We start from the raw sequence: 17578 nt of genomic DNA on the forward strand, positions 1-17578 counted from the left end.
GAGACTCGAAATTGAGCTCAGGTGCATCCTGTTTCCAATGATCATCCTTGAGGTGTTTCTACAACTTGATTGAATTCACCTGTGGTAAATTCAATTGATTGGACATGATTTGGAAAGGCGCACACCCGTCTACATAAGGTCCCACAGTTGACAGTGCAATCCAAGGTAATGGTGGTGAGTGATATCCAGAGCAAGGTGGTTGGTGGTGAGATGTGGAACAGGAGCCAGAGACAGAGCGGTAACTGCAAGGAGAGGACAAAAATGGTATAAGGCAGGAAACCGAGCAAAGCAGAGCAACAGGATCTTGAGAATAGACAAAAGGCTAGGGTGGTAACTGACTGAGCAGAGATTATGATCTGGCAGGGATGACTCTATGTAGAGGTCTTGATTTATGAGATGATTTGCAGCTGGTAGGGATCAGCTCTGACTCCAGCACACCTGTGTCCAACCACACAATCACACCAAGGGAGAAAGAGTGTTTTCAGGGGGAGAACTGAAGGTTAGGAAGACACCGGATGAACACCAGAGGGCGTAGTGGGCGCAGATGTGACACACAGATCTGGGGAAGGGTACCAAAAAATGTCTGCAGCATTGAAGGTCCCCAAGAACACAGTGGCCTTCATCATTCTTAAATGGAAGATGTTTGGAACCACCAAGACTCTTCCTAGAGCTGGCCGCCTGGCCGCCTTTCTATGCATATCTAACTTCATCTGCATTCATCTGAGTAGGTTCTCCCAGCCATGTGGACGATTGAAAACAGGGTAGCAAAATTTGTCGCCAGAGTGGTTTAGAGCATATTACTATTTGCCTGTGAATAACCAGAACTTCATACACACTTGCTATGCTGAATTCTTGACGCACAACCAAGGTGCTGCCCATATCCTAGCAGCACGCCCACGAGCCACTCAGGCAGAGAATGACACGTGGAAGAGGGCGAGGAATGAGATGGGATTACACATCCAGGCTTAATAATGTAATGAAACAAGCAGGGAGCAGTTTTCGAACCCTCAACATTCTAGCCTGAAGTCCAGCAAGCTATCGACTGTGCCCAAATGTATTAATTGGAGTTGGGGCCGATTGTGGCTCAAAACACTTAATCAATTGGATTCTTAAACAAGTGGTAAGGGGAAAAAGTATTATTATTAGTTTTTCACAAGCGTAGCGGGCTGTGAATTCTGCTAACTTTCTATGATGGGATATTAGCTGAACAACAGACTATTCAACCTTTACGAAATAATTGCCTAATAGCAGAGCTAGGTGTGAACCCCCACCCCCCACCCCAACTTACAACAAATCATTTGAATCTATCTTTCCACATCTACCTACACACGTATCTACCTACACATGGTTAATGTTCTGGGAAAAAAATATATATATGTGTGTGTATGTGTATATAGCGCGGTATGGGGGTCGTTTCGGATGTTTCGGAGGTCGTATGACTCCACATTTGCCTCTCCAGAGCCTGTTAGGGAGTTGAGAAACGATCATAATTGAAAAATAAGCATCTGAAATATTTTTGTATATGTTTGTCAAAAGAGAGATCAGGGTCCAGAGTAACGCTGAGTTCCTTCACAGTTTTATTTGAGACGATTGTACAACCGAGATTCATGTCAGATCCGACTGCAGATATCTTTTGTTTCTTGGGACCTAGAACTAGCATCTCTGTTTTGTGCGAGTTTAAAAGTAAAAAACAATGTCCGCCATCCACTTTCTTATGACTGAAACACAAGCTTCCAGGGTGGGCAATTTTGGGTCTTCACCATGTTTCATTGTTACATTTGCATAAGCAAACTTAACACATCAAATAGCAAATGACCACCTTGGAGCGTTAAATTACATTTACGTTTCAATATGGTCATCTGTTATTAGACGCAATCAGTTTTCAAGTTTCGTTGTGGTCGTTTCTATAGCTGAATTTTTGCACAAATCGGCTCCCATATGAGGTCCAGCATCAGGGTGAGAATTACAGGGGCACCAGAGGGGCTCAGTTCCCCTGTATGAGACGTTAACTCCCCTAAGAAAAAAAGGGCAAGTTCAGCCAGAGAGGTTATGGAAGTTCCCCCTTACCTCTTTGGTGTTCACACATCTGAAAGGACTGGAAAGGTGTAAGCAATAGATGGCACCACCTAGTCCTCCAATTGGCTAAGTGGAGCTTTGTGGACCGTGTACATGGAGCGGGAGGTCCTACGAGCAGGGTTTAGGAGCTGAAATGGAATACCATTTGTGTTTACCAGAACACAGTTCTGAATGACCAGATCCATGATTCATGGTTAATGATATCAGTGCACGTCACTGTAGCTTATATAGGCTGTTGCTCTTTCTTTTGGACAAACATTTATAGCCAGGTACGTGTTTTCAGTGTTGAACCCATGTGTATATGTTTTTTGTGTAGTTAAGCTATGTTAGTATGTACCTGTATATTGGTGAATGTTTTGTAATCTTTCTGCTCAGACGTGGATTGTTGTTCAGCTTGCTGCAACTCATATTGTATTACATTTCTTTATTTGACCTGCTTGTTGCTACTGTATATTCACAGTGGTGACACCATGTCTATTTAAATGTACTAGTGGTATACAGTATGTGTACACAGTACTCTCCTCGGAGCCCACTAGGTTGATGTGGGTGTGATTAATGAAAGTGTATTATATACAGAAAATATATTTCAGATTCTTTATTGTCCTGTGTGCCTTGCTATCTCCACAGAGCACCAGCATGATGCCAGGACTCACCTGGTGATTGGTTCCCCTTTCAGGAGATATGGCATCAGGGTTAAACCCAGAGGAAGCCCCTCTGGACGATGGAGTCATCCCCTTGGACATTGATAACGTCCACATGCTACTGCAAGGTCAGTCCACAGACAGAAGGGGTAACACAGACACGTCACAGGGGCAATAAAGATTAAGCATTCGTTCAGAATGTGGTAGTGAGAGGAATATGGTAGTGAGAGGAAGTCCAGTCGCGGGTAGTGGGAGAGCATGGAACTTGGTGAAATTGGGCCGACATTCTTCTAATTTTCTCATTGATGAAACGTCTGATCTCAATACATTTTTCTGTTCCCATAACTAGAATATGTTATGAAAAATTGCGTTGTTTAGGAGTGCAAGGTCGAATTGAGTAGATGTTCCCTAATGGAAATGTACAAATACAGTTGAAGTCAGAAGTTTCCGTACACCTTAGCCAAATACATTTAAACTCAGTTTTTCACAATTCCTGACATTTAATCTTAGTAAAAATTCCCTGTCTTAGGTCAGTTAGGATAAACACTTTATTTTAAGAATGTAAAATGTCAGAATAATAGTAGAGAGAAGGATTTATTTCAGCTATTATTTATTTCATCACATTCCCAGTGGGTCAGAAGTTTACACACACTCAATTAGTATTTGGTAGCATTGCCTTTAAATTGTTTAACTTGGGTCAAATGTTTCAGGTAGCCTTCCACAAGCTTCCCACAATAAATTGGGTGAATTTTGTCCCTTTCCTCCTGACAGAGCTGGTGTAACGGAGTCAGGTTTGTAGGCCTCCTTGCTCGCACATGCTTTTTCAGTTCTGCCCACACATTTTCTATAGGACTGAGGCCAGGGCTTTGTGATGGCCACTCCAATACCTTGACTTAGTTGGCCATTTTGCCACAACTTTGGAAGTATGCTTGGGGTCATTGTCCATTTGGAAGACCCATTTGCAACCAAGCTGTAACTTCCTGACTGATGTCTTGAGATGTTGCTTCAATATATCCACATAATTTTCTATCCTCATGATGCCATCTATTTTGTGAAGTGCACCAGTCCCTGCTGCAGCAGAGCACCCCCATAACATGATGCTGCCACCCCCGTGCTTCACGGTTAGGATGGTTTTCCTCGGCTTGCAAGCCTCCCCCTTTTCCCTCCAAACATAACGATGGTCATTATGGCCAACAGTTCCATTTTTGTTTCATCAGACCAGAGGACATTTCTCCAAAAAGTATGATCTTTGTCCCCATGTGCTGTTGCAAACCGTAGTCTGGCTTTTATATGGCGGTTTTGAAGGAGTGGCTTCTTCCTTGCTGAGCGGCCTTTCAGGTTACAGTGCATTGCGAAAGTATTCAGCCCCCTTGAACTTTGCGACCTTTTGCCACATTTCAGGCTTCAAACATAAAGATATAAAACTGTATTTTTTTGTGAAGAATCAACAACAAGTGGGACACAATCATGAAGTGGAACGACATTTATTTAATATTTCAAACTTTTTTAACAAATCAAAAACTGAAAAATTGGGCGTGCAAAATTATTCAGCCCCTTTACTTTCAGTGCAGCAAACTCTCTCCAGAAGTTCAGTGAGGATCTCTGAATGATCCAATGTTGACCTAAATGACTAATGATGATAAATACAATCCACCTGTGTGTAATCAAGTCTCCGTATAAATGCACCTGCACTGTGTTAGTCTCAGAGGTCCGTCAAAAGCGCAGAGAGCATCATGAAGAACAAGGAACACACCAGGCAGGTCCGAGATACTGTTGTGAAGAAGTTTAAAGCCGGATTTGGATACAAAAAGATTTCCCAAGCTTTAAACATCCCAAGGAGCACTGTGCAAGCGATAATATTGAAATGGAAGGAGTATCAGACCACTGCAAATCTACCAAGACCTGGCCGTCCCTCTAAACTTTCAGCTCATACAAGGAGAATACTGATCAGAGATGCAGCCAAGAGGCCCATGATCACTCTGGATGAACTGCAGAGATCTACAGCTGAGGTGGGAGACTCTGTCCATAGGACAACAATCAGTCGTATATTGCACAAATCTGGCCTTTATGGAAGAGTGGCAAGAAGAAAGCCATTTCTTAAAGATATCCATAAAAAGTTTTGTTTAAAGTTTGCCACAAGCCACCTGGGAGACACACCAAACATGTGGAAGAAGGTGCTCTGGTCAGATGAAACCAAAATTGAACTTTTTGGCAACAATGCAATACAAGTTATGTTTGGCGTAAAAGCAACACAGCTCAACACCCTGAACACACCATCCCCACTGTCAAACATGGTGGTGGCAGCATCATGGTTTGGGCCTGCTTTTCTTCAGCAGGGACAGGGAAGATGGTTAAAATTGATGGGAAGATGGATGGAGCCAAATACAGCACCATTCTGGAAGAAAACCTGATGGAGTCTGCAAAAGACCTGAGACTGGGACGGAGATTTGTCTTCCAATAAGACAATGATCCAAAACATAAAGCAAAATCTACAATGGAATGTTTCAAAAATAAACATATCCAGGTGTTAGAATGGCCAAGTCAAAGTCCAGACCTGAATCCAATCGAGATTCTGTGGAAAGAACTGAAAACTGCTGTTCACAAATGCTCTCCATCCAACCTCACTGAGCTCAAGCTGTTTTGCAAGGAGGAATGGGAAAAAATGTCAGTCTCTCGATGTGCAAAACTGATAGAGACATACCCCAAGCGACTTACAGCTGTAATCGCAGCAAAAGGTGGCGCTACAAAGTATTAACTTAAGGGGGCTGAATAATTTTGAACGCCCAATTTTTCAGTTTTTGATTTGTTAAAAAAGTTTGAAATATCCAATAAATGTCGTTCCACTTCATGATTGTGTCCCACTTGTTGTTGATTCTTCACAAAAAAATACAGTTTTATATCTTTATGTTTGAAGCCTGAAATGTGGCAAAAGGTCGCAAAGTTCAAGGGGGCCGAATACTTTCGCAATGCACTGTATGTCAATATAGGACTCGTTTTACTGTGGATATAGATACTTTTGTACCTGCTTCCTCCAGCATCTTCACAAGGTCCTTTGCTGTTGTTCTGGGATTGATTTGTACTTTTCGCACCAAAGTACATACATCTCCAGGAGACAGAACGCTGCGTGGTCCGATGGTGTTTATACTTGAATACTATGATGTTAAGCAAAGAGGCATTGAATTTGAAGGTAGGCCTTGAAATACATCCACAGGTACACCTCCAATTGACTCAAATGATGTCAATTAACCTATTAGAAGCTTCTGAAGCCATGACATCATTTTGGGGGATTGATTGAATTTTCCAAGCTATTTTCCGGATATTGAGAAAAGGACAGTTTTGAGGGTTGTGGGTGCCTCAGAACCATGGTTCTGAGCCCCCGAAGGTGACCATCCCTTCGGCGACCGATTTGATGGTTGTTCAGCCCCGGAAAGGCCCTGGCTTTTGATCCCAGTCCCCCAAGGCATCGTCAACTTATTGTATGCAAACTTCTGACCCACTTGAATTATGATACAGTGAATTAAAAGTGAAATAATCTGTCTGTAAACAATTGTTGTTGTCCTAACCGACTTGCCAAAACTATAGTTTGTTAACAAGAAATTTGTGGAGTGGTTGAAAAACAAGTTTTAATGACTCCAACCTAAGTGTATGTAAACTTCCGACTTCAACTGTATGCTAAATACAATGCACCAATAAGATCTCGCTTGCTTGGGTTTGCCCACCTCCTTGCTTGTTCTGCCCAACATGCTTTATTTCTCCTACAGTTAACAGCACAGATTAACTATCTTTGGTTAGTTATACATAGTAATGTGAGACTCAAATTAGTGAAATTATATTTAGTGCACTGCACTAAAATATAAACGCAATATGTACAGTGTTGGTTCCATGTTTCATGAGCTGAAATAAAACATACATTTGTTTACATCCCTGTTGGAGAGCATTTCCCCTAAGTCAAGATAATCCTCTCACCTGACAGCTGTACCATGTACAAAAAGCTAATTAAACAGCATGATCATTACACAGGTGCACCTTGTGTTCGGGGCAATAAAACGCAAATCTAAAATGTGCAGTTTTGTCATACAACACAATGCCACAGATGCCATAGTTTCAAGTTTTGAGGTAGCGTGCAATTCGCATGCTGACTGCAGGAATGTCCCCGGAGATGTTGCCAGAGACTTTAATGAAAATCTCTCTACCATAAGCCACCTCCAACTTCTTTTTAGAGAGTTTGGCAGTACGTCCAACCAGCCTCACAACTATAGACCACGTGTAACCACACCAGCCCAGGACCTCAACATCCGGCTTCTTCACCTGCGGGATCATCTGAGATCAGCCACAGCTGATGGATGGAACAGCTGATGGAACTGTGGGTCTGCACAACTGAAGAATTTCTGCACAAACTGTCAGAAACCGTCTCAGGGAAGCTCATCTGCGTGCTCGTCGTCTTGGTGGTTCCAAACTTCTTCCATTTAAGAATGATGGAGACTACTGTGTTCTTGGTACCCTTCCCCAGATCTGTCCTTCGACACAATCCTGTTTCGGAGTTCTACGGACAAGTTCTTCAACCTCTTGGCTTGGTTTTTGCTCTGACATGCACTGTCAACTGTGGGACCTTTTATATAGACAGGTGTGTGTGCCTTTCCAAATCATGTCCAATCAATTGAATTTACCACAGGTAGACTTCAATCAAGTTGTAGAAATATCTCAAGAATGATCAATGGAAACAAGAGCACGTGAGCTCATTTTTGAATCTCATATCAAAGGGATATGAATACTGAATACTTACGTAAATACGTTTTAATTTGACATTTTTAAAACATTTGCAAAAAAATAACTGTTTTTGCTTTGTCATTATGGAGACTTTGTGTATAGATTGATGAGGACATGTTTTCATTTTAATAAATTTTTGAATAAGGATGTAACATAACAAAATGTGGAAAAAGTGAAGGGGTCTAAATACTTTCTGAATGCAATGTATATCTTTGTTCATTGTAAATGTGCATAATTTGCTTGGGATTGGATTAACTTCTTATTTTGTATTGATTGACCTACATCAGGGAAGGCCCTCGAATCAACCCCCCCCCCCCCCCCAAAAAAAAAACTAAACTCAGTCAGGGACTCAAATTACTGTTGCGAGATAGAATAGTAAAATACACGAGGTGCAATTTCGAAATTTGGTTGTGCATCAGCAGTTCTCTCTGGTTATATCAGTCACTGATAGTCAGTCAATTAGCCCATGTCAGCTAACATTTTTTAGATTGCTAAGTTAGTTTAGCAACCAGCTATCTAAACTTGTTATCCTGGTATGGATGTGGGTACGCAGACCCGATAGCAACTGCGGCCCCTCATGATGATTTCAGTTTTTGTTGTGGCCTTCATCCCCATCAAAGTTGCCCATTCCTGACAAACATGATTTAATTCCCCCTTGGCACTTGTGTAAATCTGAGAGGATTGGATAATATGGAGAATATTACACCTCAGTGAGAAAAGTGGAGCTACTACCATATTACTAATACCTATCCAATTAGTTCAGTGCCTAGGGATGATGGGTTGTTTCTGGACAGGGCTGAAGTCACATGATTATCACTGTTTCATACATCCCCCAAAAAGCCCAAGCCCTTACGCCAATACTTTCTTGTAGAGCTCAAAGCATTGGATTGGTGTAAGCAATATGGCAATACCTTGCATTCTAGTTTTCATATCTAATTTTCATCTTATACCCATCCACTCCTCTCAAATACCTATAGATCTCTCACTGCCTTGAGATGAAGGCTAGGGATCTCTCTCTCTCTATCTCCCTTTCTCTTTTTTTATGTCTCAGTGGCTCAGTTTAACTCTTCTGTGTGGTCTGGACTCGGCCAAAGCAGACACTACTCGCTGGCACATGGTTGCCAGGCTATGAGGTATTTGCTATGACCACGAGGTGGTCGGTGTGTGGGGATAGTCATTCTGAGTCACGGTTGTGTCTAAGATAATCTTTCTGTCTAAGGTGATGTCACTTAATATTCATTTCACTTTTTTTATACAGGTAAGTCAATTAACAACAAATTCTTATTTCAAATGACGACCTGTCAAACAGCAAAAAACACATCAATAAACAACAATTACATAATACAACAATGACACAATGCATACTATCTATATACACAATACATGAAAAGCAAAACACATTCTTCAGTAAAATGGTTCTCTAACATCCGACTGAATTTCCCTATAGGCACCAAATCCACCAACTTTAAGGACTTTTGGAGATCATTCCACCTGATGCAACACTTCATTCTGCATATTGAATTTCAATGCCTCAGGGCTTCCGTGAAGATGTATACCTTGTGAATACACCCCGGGTTCAGGCACGGCAAATTAGGCCCTTTCCCGATCTGGGTAGAAGTTGCCCGTAAGGACCTACACAGAGCTAGGATCAGATTACACCCCTCCAGGGGGAAACATGTGAAAATTATCGTAGGTCAGTATCTAGCAGCAACTTCAACTGCTTTTACATCAAACCTGTAAAACAGGCAAAACACTGCCATAACCGGCTTTATACAAACAAGCAAGAGTGCCATTGTCATACTTCGCTTTCTTAGACAAACACTCTGACTGAGAAATAACTTGTCTCGTTACAAGCTATATTTACGGATCTGCACTATGAGTTATACACTCTTGAGTTTCCCATGCAATGTTGTGCCAGGGTCAAACAACTGAACGTTTGACAGTTTGCTGAAAATGGTTGGATGGCTCGAAAGGTTAATGCCTGTTGTTGACGTAATTAAAGCTCAAAGTGTTGAGTTGCTGGGTCTGAAAAATGTCTGGTTGTTAATGGAGTGGAACTGAAGTTAAAGGTTAGACTCGGTCTCATTGCCATGAGCAGCACAGCAGATATTGAGATGAGCGAGATGGAAGACTTCACTCTGACACGGTCACACACAGTATCTGCGCATGTGCACAGGTTCGCTTCACGATGTTCACAGCGTGGTAGCCAGGGCACCATAGCAGCTGAGAAGTTGTACCCACTATGCTATTTACATACTGCATCTACATCATATCGCTGAGTCTAGGATGAGTGAGGAAACTAATAAATTAAAGATAAATTGCAGAAAGGCAGAGCGGAAGTGGGAAAAGTCAAAGGTCCATAATGATATTCTGAGAGAGCAACTTGACATATACAGTACCAGTCAAAGGTTTGGACATACCTACTCATTCAAGGGGTTTTCTTAATTTTTTCTTACATTGTAGAAAAATAGTGAAGACATCAAAACTATTAAATAACACATATGGAATCATGTAGTTACCAAAAACAGTGTTAAACAAATCAAATAATATTTGAGATTCTTCAAAGTAGCCACCTTCTGCCTTGATGACAGCTTTGCACGCTCTTGGCATTCTTTCAACCAGCTTCATGAGGTAGTCACCTGGAATGCATTTCAATTAACAGGTGTGCCTTGTTAAAAGTAAATTTTTTATGCATTTGAGCCAAGCAGTTGCGTTGTGACAAGGTAGGGATGGTATACCAAAAACCATCAAGCGCTATGATGAAACTAGCTCTCATGAGGATCGCCACAGGAAAGGAAGATCCAGAGTTACCTCTGCTGCAGATGGTAAGTTCATTACAGTTACCAGCCTCAGAAATTGCAGCCCAAATAAATGCTTCACAGAGTACAAGTAACAGACACATCTCAACATCAATTGTTCAGAGGAGACTGAGTGAATCAGGCCTCCATGGTCGAATTTCTGCAAAGAAACCACTACTAAAGGACACCAATAATAAGACGAGACTTGCTTGGGCCAAGAAACACGAGAAATGGACATTAGACCGGTGGAAATCTGTCCTTTGGTCTGATGAGTGCAAATTTCATATTTTTGGTTCCAACAGCCGTGTCTATGTGAGACGCAAAGTAGGTGAACGGATTATCTCTGTATGTGTGGTTCCCACTGTGAAGCATGGAAGAGGAGGAGTGATGGTGTGGGCGTGCTTTGCTGGTGACACTGTCTGCGATTTATTTAGAATTCAAGACACACTTAATCAGTATGGCTACCACAACATTTTGCAGCGATCCAATGTGGTTTGCGCTTAGTGGGACTATCATTTGTTTTTCTATAGGACAATGACCCAAAACACACCTCCAGGCTGTGTAAGGGCTGTTTGACAAAGAAGGAGAGTGATGGAATGCTGAATCAGATAACCTGGCCTCCACAATCACCCAACCTCAACCCAATTGAGATGATTTGGGATTAGTTGGACTGCAGAGTGAAGGAAAAGCATCTAACAAGTGCTCAGCATATGTGGGAACTCCTTCAAGATTGAAGCTGGTTGAGAGAATGCCAAGAGTGTGCAAGCTGTCATCACGGCAAAGGGTGACTACTTTGAAGAATATAAAATCTAAAATGTATTTTGATTTGTTTAACACTTTTTTGGTTACTACATCAAATAAAATGTTATGTCACATGCACCAAATACACCAGGTTACAGTTAAATGCTTACAAGCCCTAACCAATAATGCAGTTTAAAAGTTTCATAAATAAAGAGCATGATTCCGTATGAGTTATTTCATAGTTTTGATGTATTCTCTATTATTTTACAATGTAGAAAATAGTAAAAATAAAGAAAATCCCTTGAAATAGTAGGTGTGTCTAAACTTTTCACTGGTACTGCATAACAAGGCAATTTGAAAATGCCAGACGGTGTAACGATCGTCGTAGGTGGAAGAAGGAGAGGACCAAGGTGCAGCATGGTAAGTGTTCATGTTGTAAATTTAATCAAAACTGAACACTAAACAAAATAACAATGAGGAATAACGAGACCGAAACAGTTCTGTCAGGTGATACACACAAAACAGAAAACAACTACCCACAACTCAAGGGCGAAACAAGGCTGCCTAAGTATGGTTCTCAATGACAATGAGACAATGATTGACAGCTGCCTCTGATTGGGAGCCATACCAGGCCAAACACATAGAAATACAAACATAGAACAAAACATAGAATACCCAACCACATCACACCCTGCCCAAACTAAAAATAGAAACATACAAAGCAATCTACAGTGACAGACAGGCTCATTTGTCTAACTTGATCAGTATAACTTGACAGCACTCTTCTCGGCCATTGATGGCCTGATAAATCCTACCCCCGCAAATGTATGTGAACTTTCCTCCACGTCTAAATGGGATGAGTTTGCGACATATTTCAGAGATAAGATAACACACGTTAGGCTGGGTATCAGTCAAGTAAGACCTGATGAGAATGATGATATGTGCCCTAGCCTACCACACAAAGGCACTATGGATCTATTTTCCCTGGTTGACACAGACATGCTCAGGAAAGTGATATTACAACTTAAGCATTCTACCTGCCTTCTTGAACATATTCCCTCCGCCTTGTACAAAACAGTTTTTAATTGCATTTCTGAAGAATTGCGAGCTATTGTTAATCACTCCCTGTTCACAGGCACTTTCCCCACTGCACTAAGAAAACTGCTATGGTGAAACCCTTTCTGAAGAAAAGTATTCTAGAGTCTTCAGCTCTTAGATATTTTCAGCCAATCTCCAACCTTCCATTCTTAAGCAAAATGTAAATTTCTGTGTCACCAGAGGATTTTAGATCTACGGATAAATTATTAGACTGTATTAGTGATTTAAATACTTGGATGGCTCACAACTTCCTCCAGCGAAATCAAGACAAGACCGAGGTACTTATTGTTGGAGCCAAACCACAGAGAGAGAATCTGGCCACACATTTTAATTCACGGGCAATAAAGGTGTTATTTTAGATTCTGAACTTAATTTCAAATTGCACGTTAGGAATGTGACCAAAATAGCTTTTACCACCTGAGGAACATTGCCAAGGTGCGGCCGTTTCTCTCTCAGACTGCTACAGAGAGGCTTGACTACTGTAATGCTCTCCTGTCTGGTCTACCCAAGAAAGCCATTGGCAAAACATACTGGTTTTAAGTTTTCTGCACTGTGAGTTTAAGAATTCATTTTAAGATTCTTCTATTGGTTTTTTAACTATCCCAAATCCTAGGACCAAGAGGTATGGAGAGGCAGCCTTTAGTTACTTTGCTCCCTGACTCTGGAATAGCCTGCCAGAGAACCTGAGGGGTGCCGAAACTGTGGATATATTTAGTATTTCAGTTTTTATTATTATTATTTTGTTTTTTATCATCATATCTTTGTTGTGTAGTAATATTTGTTTTTCCTGTGAAGCACATTGCATTGCATTCCATGTCTTAAATGTGCTGTATAAATTCATCTTGATTTGATTTGTGTGTCTGTGTCTGCGTGAGTGAGAGAGAGAAAGCTGTTTTGGAGCCTGTCCTGTCATGTAGCACTAAGTGGTGCAGTCTTTTGGCCTTGTCAACCCTTTTTTCCTGATGTGGGTGTGGGTGTGCGTGTAGGTGGTGTGTGTGTCTTTACATTTTTTGGATCCTGTCCCGTCATGTATCATGAACACCGTGGCCAGATCCCAGACCCAAAGCTGTCTCTAGCTATCCTTAATTAGCACAAGAAGAAACCTTGCCCCACTGTAAGGAATGGTCTGAAGATAACCTGTCGGCAACCACAGAGAAAGAGAGGGAGGGAGAGAGAGCAGGAGTGAGAGAGAGAGATATTTTGAGTTGTAAGTGGAGTTTCGTGTCTGGTCATCATACTCTGATACTCAAGGAGAGAGGCAGAGAAGAGAGAGACAGACAGACCGAGTGGAGTTTTGTGTCTGGTCATGATCCACTGAGCGGCTTAAGAATGGAGGGTCAACAATCTGAAATGGAGATAGAGGTCCCTGAATACTCTGACTTTGGTAAGTGTAGCCTGAACGGTCGCATACCAATTTGGGTAGCAGTTGTCTAAAGAGCTTTCATGTGTGTTTTTCAGTCTATTTTTGTGAAATTTATATGGATATTGCATGCATCATATGCATTGGAGAATTTCTGACTGATTCATTCATGTTCATAGTGATTTCACTGATGAACGCATCACACTCGAAGTGTGAACAAGACATACTGTAACACAGTAAATTTATGCTATTTATTAATATATTTCTGCAATATTGAGACTTTTCTTCTATGTTGGAACAAATAACTAATTTCAAATGAGCCACCAGTTGTACCACCCATTGTATGTATCCCAAATGGCACCCATTGTATGTATCCCAAATGGCACCCTATTCCCTACATACCGCACTACTTTTGACCAGAGTCTCATGGGTCTGGTAAAAAGTACTGCACTGTAAATAGGGTGCCATTTGTGATGCAGGTTATGTAATGTAGCACCTTTCTTTTCTCAATAGTGGAGCAAGAACAGATTCAGAAGAGAACCTTCACCAACTGGATCAATGCTCAACTATCTAAGGTGAGTCTAAAGATGGAAAGTCCAGTGTGTGTGTGTGTGTGTGCATGCGTGCTTGTGTCTGTGCATGCGTGTGTGTGTCAGGCAACATCAGTCTAAACTGTATAGCAACATTACATCACATGCAATTGAAGTCGGAACTTTACATACACCTTAGCCAAATACATTTAAACTTAGTTTTTCACAATTCCTGACATTTAATCCTTGTTTTAGGTCAGTTAGGATCACCACTTTATTTTAAGAATGTGAAATGTCAGAATAATAGCAGAGAGAATGATTTATTTCAGCTATTTCTTTCATCACATTCCCAGTGGATCCGAAGTGTACATACACTCAATCAGTATTTGGTAGCATTGCCTTTGAATTGTTTAACTTGGGTCAAATGTTTCGGGTAGCCTTCCACAATAAGTTGGGTGACTTTTGGCCCATTCCTCCTGACAGAGGTGGTATAACTAAGTCAGGTTTGTAGGCCTCCTTGCTCGCACACGCCTTTTCAGTTCTGCCCACAAATTTTATATAGGGTTGAGGTCAGGGCTTTGTGATGGCCACTCCAATACCTTGACTTTGTTGTCCTTAAGTCATTTTGCCACAACTTTGGAAGTATGCTTGGAGTCATTGTCCATTTGGAAGACCCATTTGCGACCAAGCTTTAACTTCCTGCCTGACTGATGTCTTGAGATTGTTGCTTCAATATATCCACATCATTTTCTATCCTCATGATGCAATCTATTTTGTGAAGTGCACCAGTCCCTCCTGCAGCAAAGCAACCCCCACAACATGATGCTGCCTCCCCCGTGCTTCACGGTTAGGATGGTGTTCTTCGGCTTGCAAGCCTCCCCCTTTTTCCTCCAAACATAACGATGGTCATTATGGCCAAACGGTTCTATTTTTGTTTCATCAGACAAGACGACTTTTCTCCAAAATGTACGATCTTTGTCCCCATGTGCAGTTGCAAACCGTAGTCTGTCTTTTTTATGGTTGTTTTGGAGCAGTGGCTTCTTCCTTGCTGAGTGGCCTTTCAGATTATGTTCATATAGGACTTGTTTTACTGTGGATATAGATACTTTTGTACCTGTTTCCTCCAGCATCTTCACAAGGTCCTTTGCTGTTGTTCTGGGATTGATTTGCACTTTTCACACCAAATTACATTCATCACGAGGAGACAGAACGTGTCTCCTTCCTGAGCGGTAAGACGGCTGCGTGGTCCCATGGTGTTTATACTTAAATACTACTGTTTGTACAGATGAACGTGGTACCTTCAGGCGTTTGGAAATTTCTCCCAAGCATGAACCAGACTTGTGGAGGTTTATCTTTTTTTCTGAGGTATTGGCTGATTTCTTTTGATTTCCCCATGATGTCAAGCACAGAGGCACTGAGTTTGAAGGTAGGCCTTGAAATACATCCACAGGTACACCTCCAGTTGACTCAAATTATGTAAATGAACCTATCAGAAGCTTCAAAAGCCATGACATCATTTTCCAAGCTGTTTAAAGGCACAGTCAACTTAGTGTTTGTAAACTTCTGACCCACTGGAGTTGCGATACAGTGTATTATAAGTGAAATAATCTGTCCTTAAACAATTGTTGGTAAAATGACTTGTGTCATGCACAAAGTAGGTGCCCTAACTGACTTGTCAAAGCTACAGTTTGTTAACAAGAAATTTGTGGAGTGGTTGAAAAACGAGTTTTAATGACTTCAACCTAAGTGTATGTAATCTTCCGACTTCAACTGTATATTGTGGCCTGGACAGATATAACTTGTATAGGTTTAAGTTATGAACATAAAAAGTAAGAAGAGAGACACAGATATCTGGAGATAAATCGTCACAGCTTTCCCTTCCATTGGACTTTCGAAGAGACACTTTTCAACTGAAACATGCTATTTTAAGAGGGATAACCTCACCACTCTCATTTGCAATGCTATTTTAAGATGGATAACCTCACCACTCTCATCTGCAATGCCCTGTCCAAACTTAACCGGTAGCACCACTCATAAAACATCCCTCGTATAGTCTCTACATGATGCTGTTATGAGCGTCATATACTAAAACTTTATTACCATTCTGTGAGGCCAGCTTGCAAGATGCACACGAAACAGCCACGGTTTGGCACAAAGCCAACTTAATAAGCTTCTGTAGATAATTGTTATTGTCATGAGACTACAAAGACACTTCTTGTCAGATCGGTTACTAAAAACTGAAATCAGCTGTCATTACTGTTGAAGGCTTCCATCACTCCGATGTTTTCAGGTTAAAAACATGAGGAGTGTGGCCTGTGTGGTCCTGAGCTTAGTATCCCAGACTCCGGCAAACATGTATATCAGAGAAGGGTTTGAATCCGACCCACTGCCCCTTTGACTCACAATATCTCCCATCTTTCCTGTTTCCTCTTCACTGTCCTATCTTAATAAATACATAAAACCCTCCCCCACAGAAATATATAATGTGTATATATATATATATAAATATAACTTCTCCCCAGAGACGCGACTCGTTTAAAAAAAAAATATATATTTTAAACGACTCGCGCCTCTGGGGAGAAGTTGTTAAATCTCTCACTGCACGGAGCTCTGTGACTTGCCTTCACTGTTGTGACGGGCTCATTAGGACATTAGCACTACTAGACAAATGTTGACTCATTGCACAGTGAAGTGAAGGGGGAGGTTGTACGACAGGGGGCTAAAGTATTAATAGAGCCTGGGCAGTGGAGCAGGCTAGCAGGTTGTAAGGTGAGCCGACCCTGCTTCCCACCGCCCCTCCCACATCCACGTTGCTCAGCACCAGATTCCAACTACTTCAGTCTCTCATTATAAAAGTGATAACCTGTGATCTATTATATCTTATTACCTCTGTAACAAGACCTATATACTCAAGGCATCTTCACTGATTTAAACTTTTCTGTAGCTTGTATAGAATTATAAACTGGGTGGTTCTAGCCCTGAATGCTGATTGGCTGAAAGTCATGGTATGTCAGACTGTATACCACTAATATGACAAAACATTTAGTTTTACTGCTCTAAATACATTGGTAACCAGTTTATAATACAACCCCCCCCCCTTCACTTCACTGTGCAATAAATATAATTTGCTCCAATATGATATCATGTAGGTTCATTGATGTGTTTATAAAAAGTTTGAATAGAATGTAGAGGTAGTGGGTTTTAAGCATCTCTTGTAATATTTCGGATCAGCCAATCTGAGCCTAGCTAACAATGATCATGAAGTTGTCTATCCACCCAAGTCATCATATGAGTTACAGTTCCTCATGGATTATAATAGAGATGTTGTTCTTTGTGTTGTCCCAGAGGAGCCCTCCCACAACAGTGCTGGACCTGTTCTCTGACCTTAGAGATGGCGCTCGCCTCCTTGACCTGCTCGAGGTGATGAGCGGCCAGCGCATGGTGAGTGACCCCCTATGAAAGGGTTAAGTTTAGGGCTAGGATAGGGGTCAGGCTTAGGGTTAAGGTTGGGGTTAGTGGTAGGGATGTAACGATTCACCAATACCCATCGGTGCCCGTTTCAAATGT

At 41.4% G+C, this 17578-nt stretch overlaps 1 protein-coding gene across 19 annotated transcripts in view; it reads left to right on the forward strand.

The window, feature by feature from the left end:
- The window catches only part of syne2a (spectrin repeat containing, nuclear envelope 2a), a 232865-nt gene that overhangs the window by 12643 nt on the left and 202644 nt on the right, over window positions 1–17578 (forward strand). For 14 of the 19 annotated variants that reach the window (XM_090243070.1, XM_090243079.1, XM_090243074.1 and 11 more), the window contains exons 2-4: window positions 2704–2845; window positions 13995–14056; window positions 17357–17452. In XM_090243070.1, coding sequence (XP_090099196.1) covers window positions 2758–2845; window positions 13995–14056; window positions 17357–17452 — 246 coding nt within the window. In that variant the 5' untranslated portion in view covers window positions 2704–2757. Of the gene's footprint in view, window positions 1–2703; window positions 2846–12604; window positions 13506–13994; window positions 14057–17356; window positions 17453–17578 lie in introns of those variants that run through there. The other 5 variants (XM_090243072.1, XM_090243082.1, XM_090243078.1 and 2 more) reach the window with 1 other exon arrangement.

This window comes from Oncorhynchus mykiss, chromosome 8 (assembly GCF_057628025.1).
Source record: "Oncorhynchus mykiss isolate SJ-2025 chromosome 8, ASM5762802v1, whole genome shotgun sequence".
NCBI classification, from domain to species: domain Eukaryota; kingdom Metazoa; phylum Chordata; class Actinopteri; order Salmoniformes; family Salmonidae; genus Oncorhynchus; species Oncorhynchus mykiss.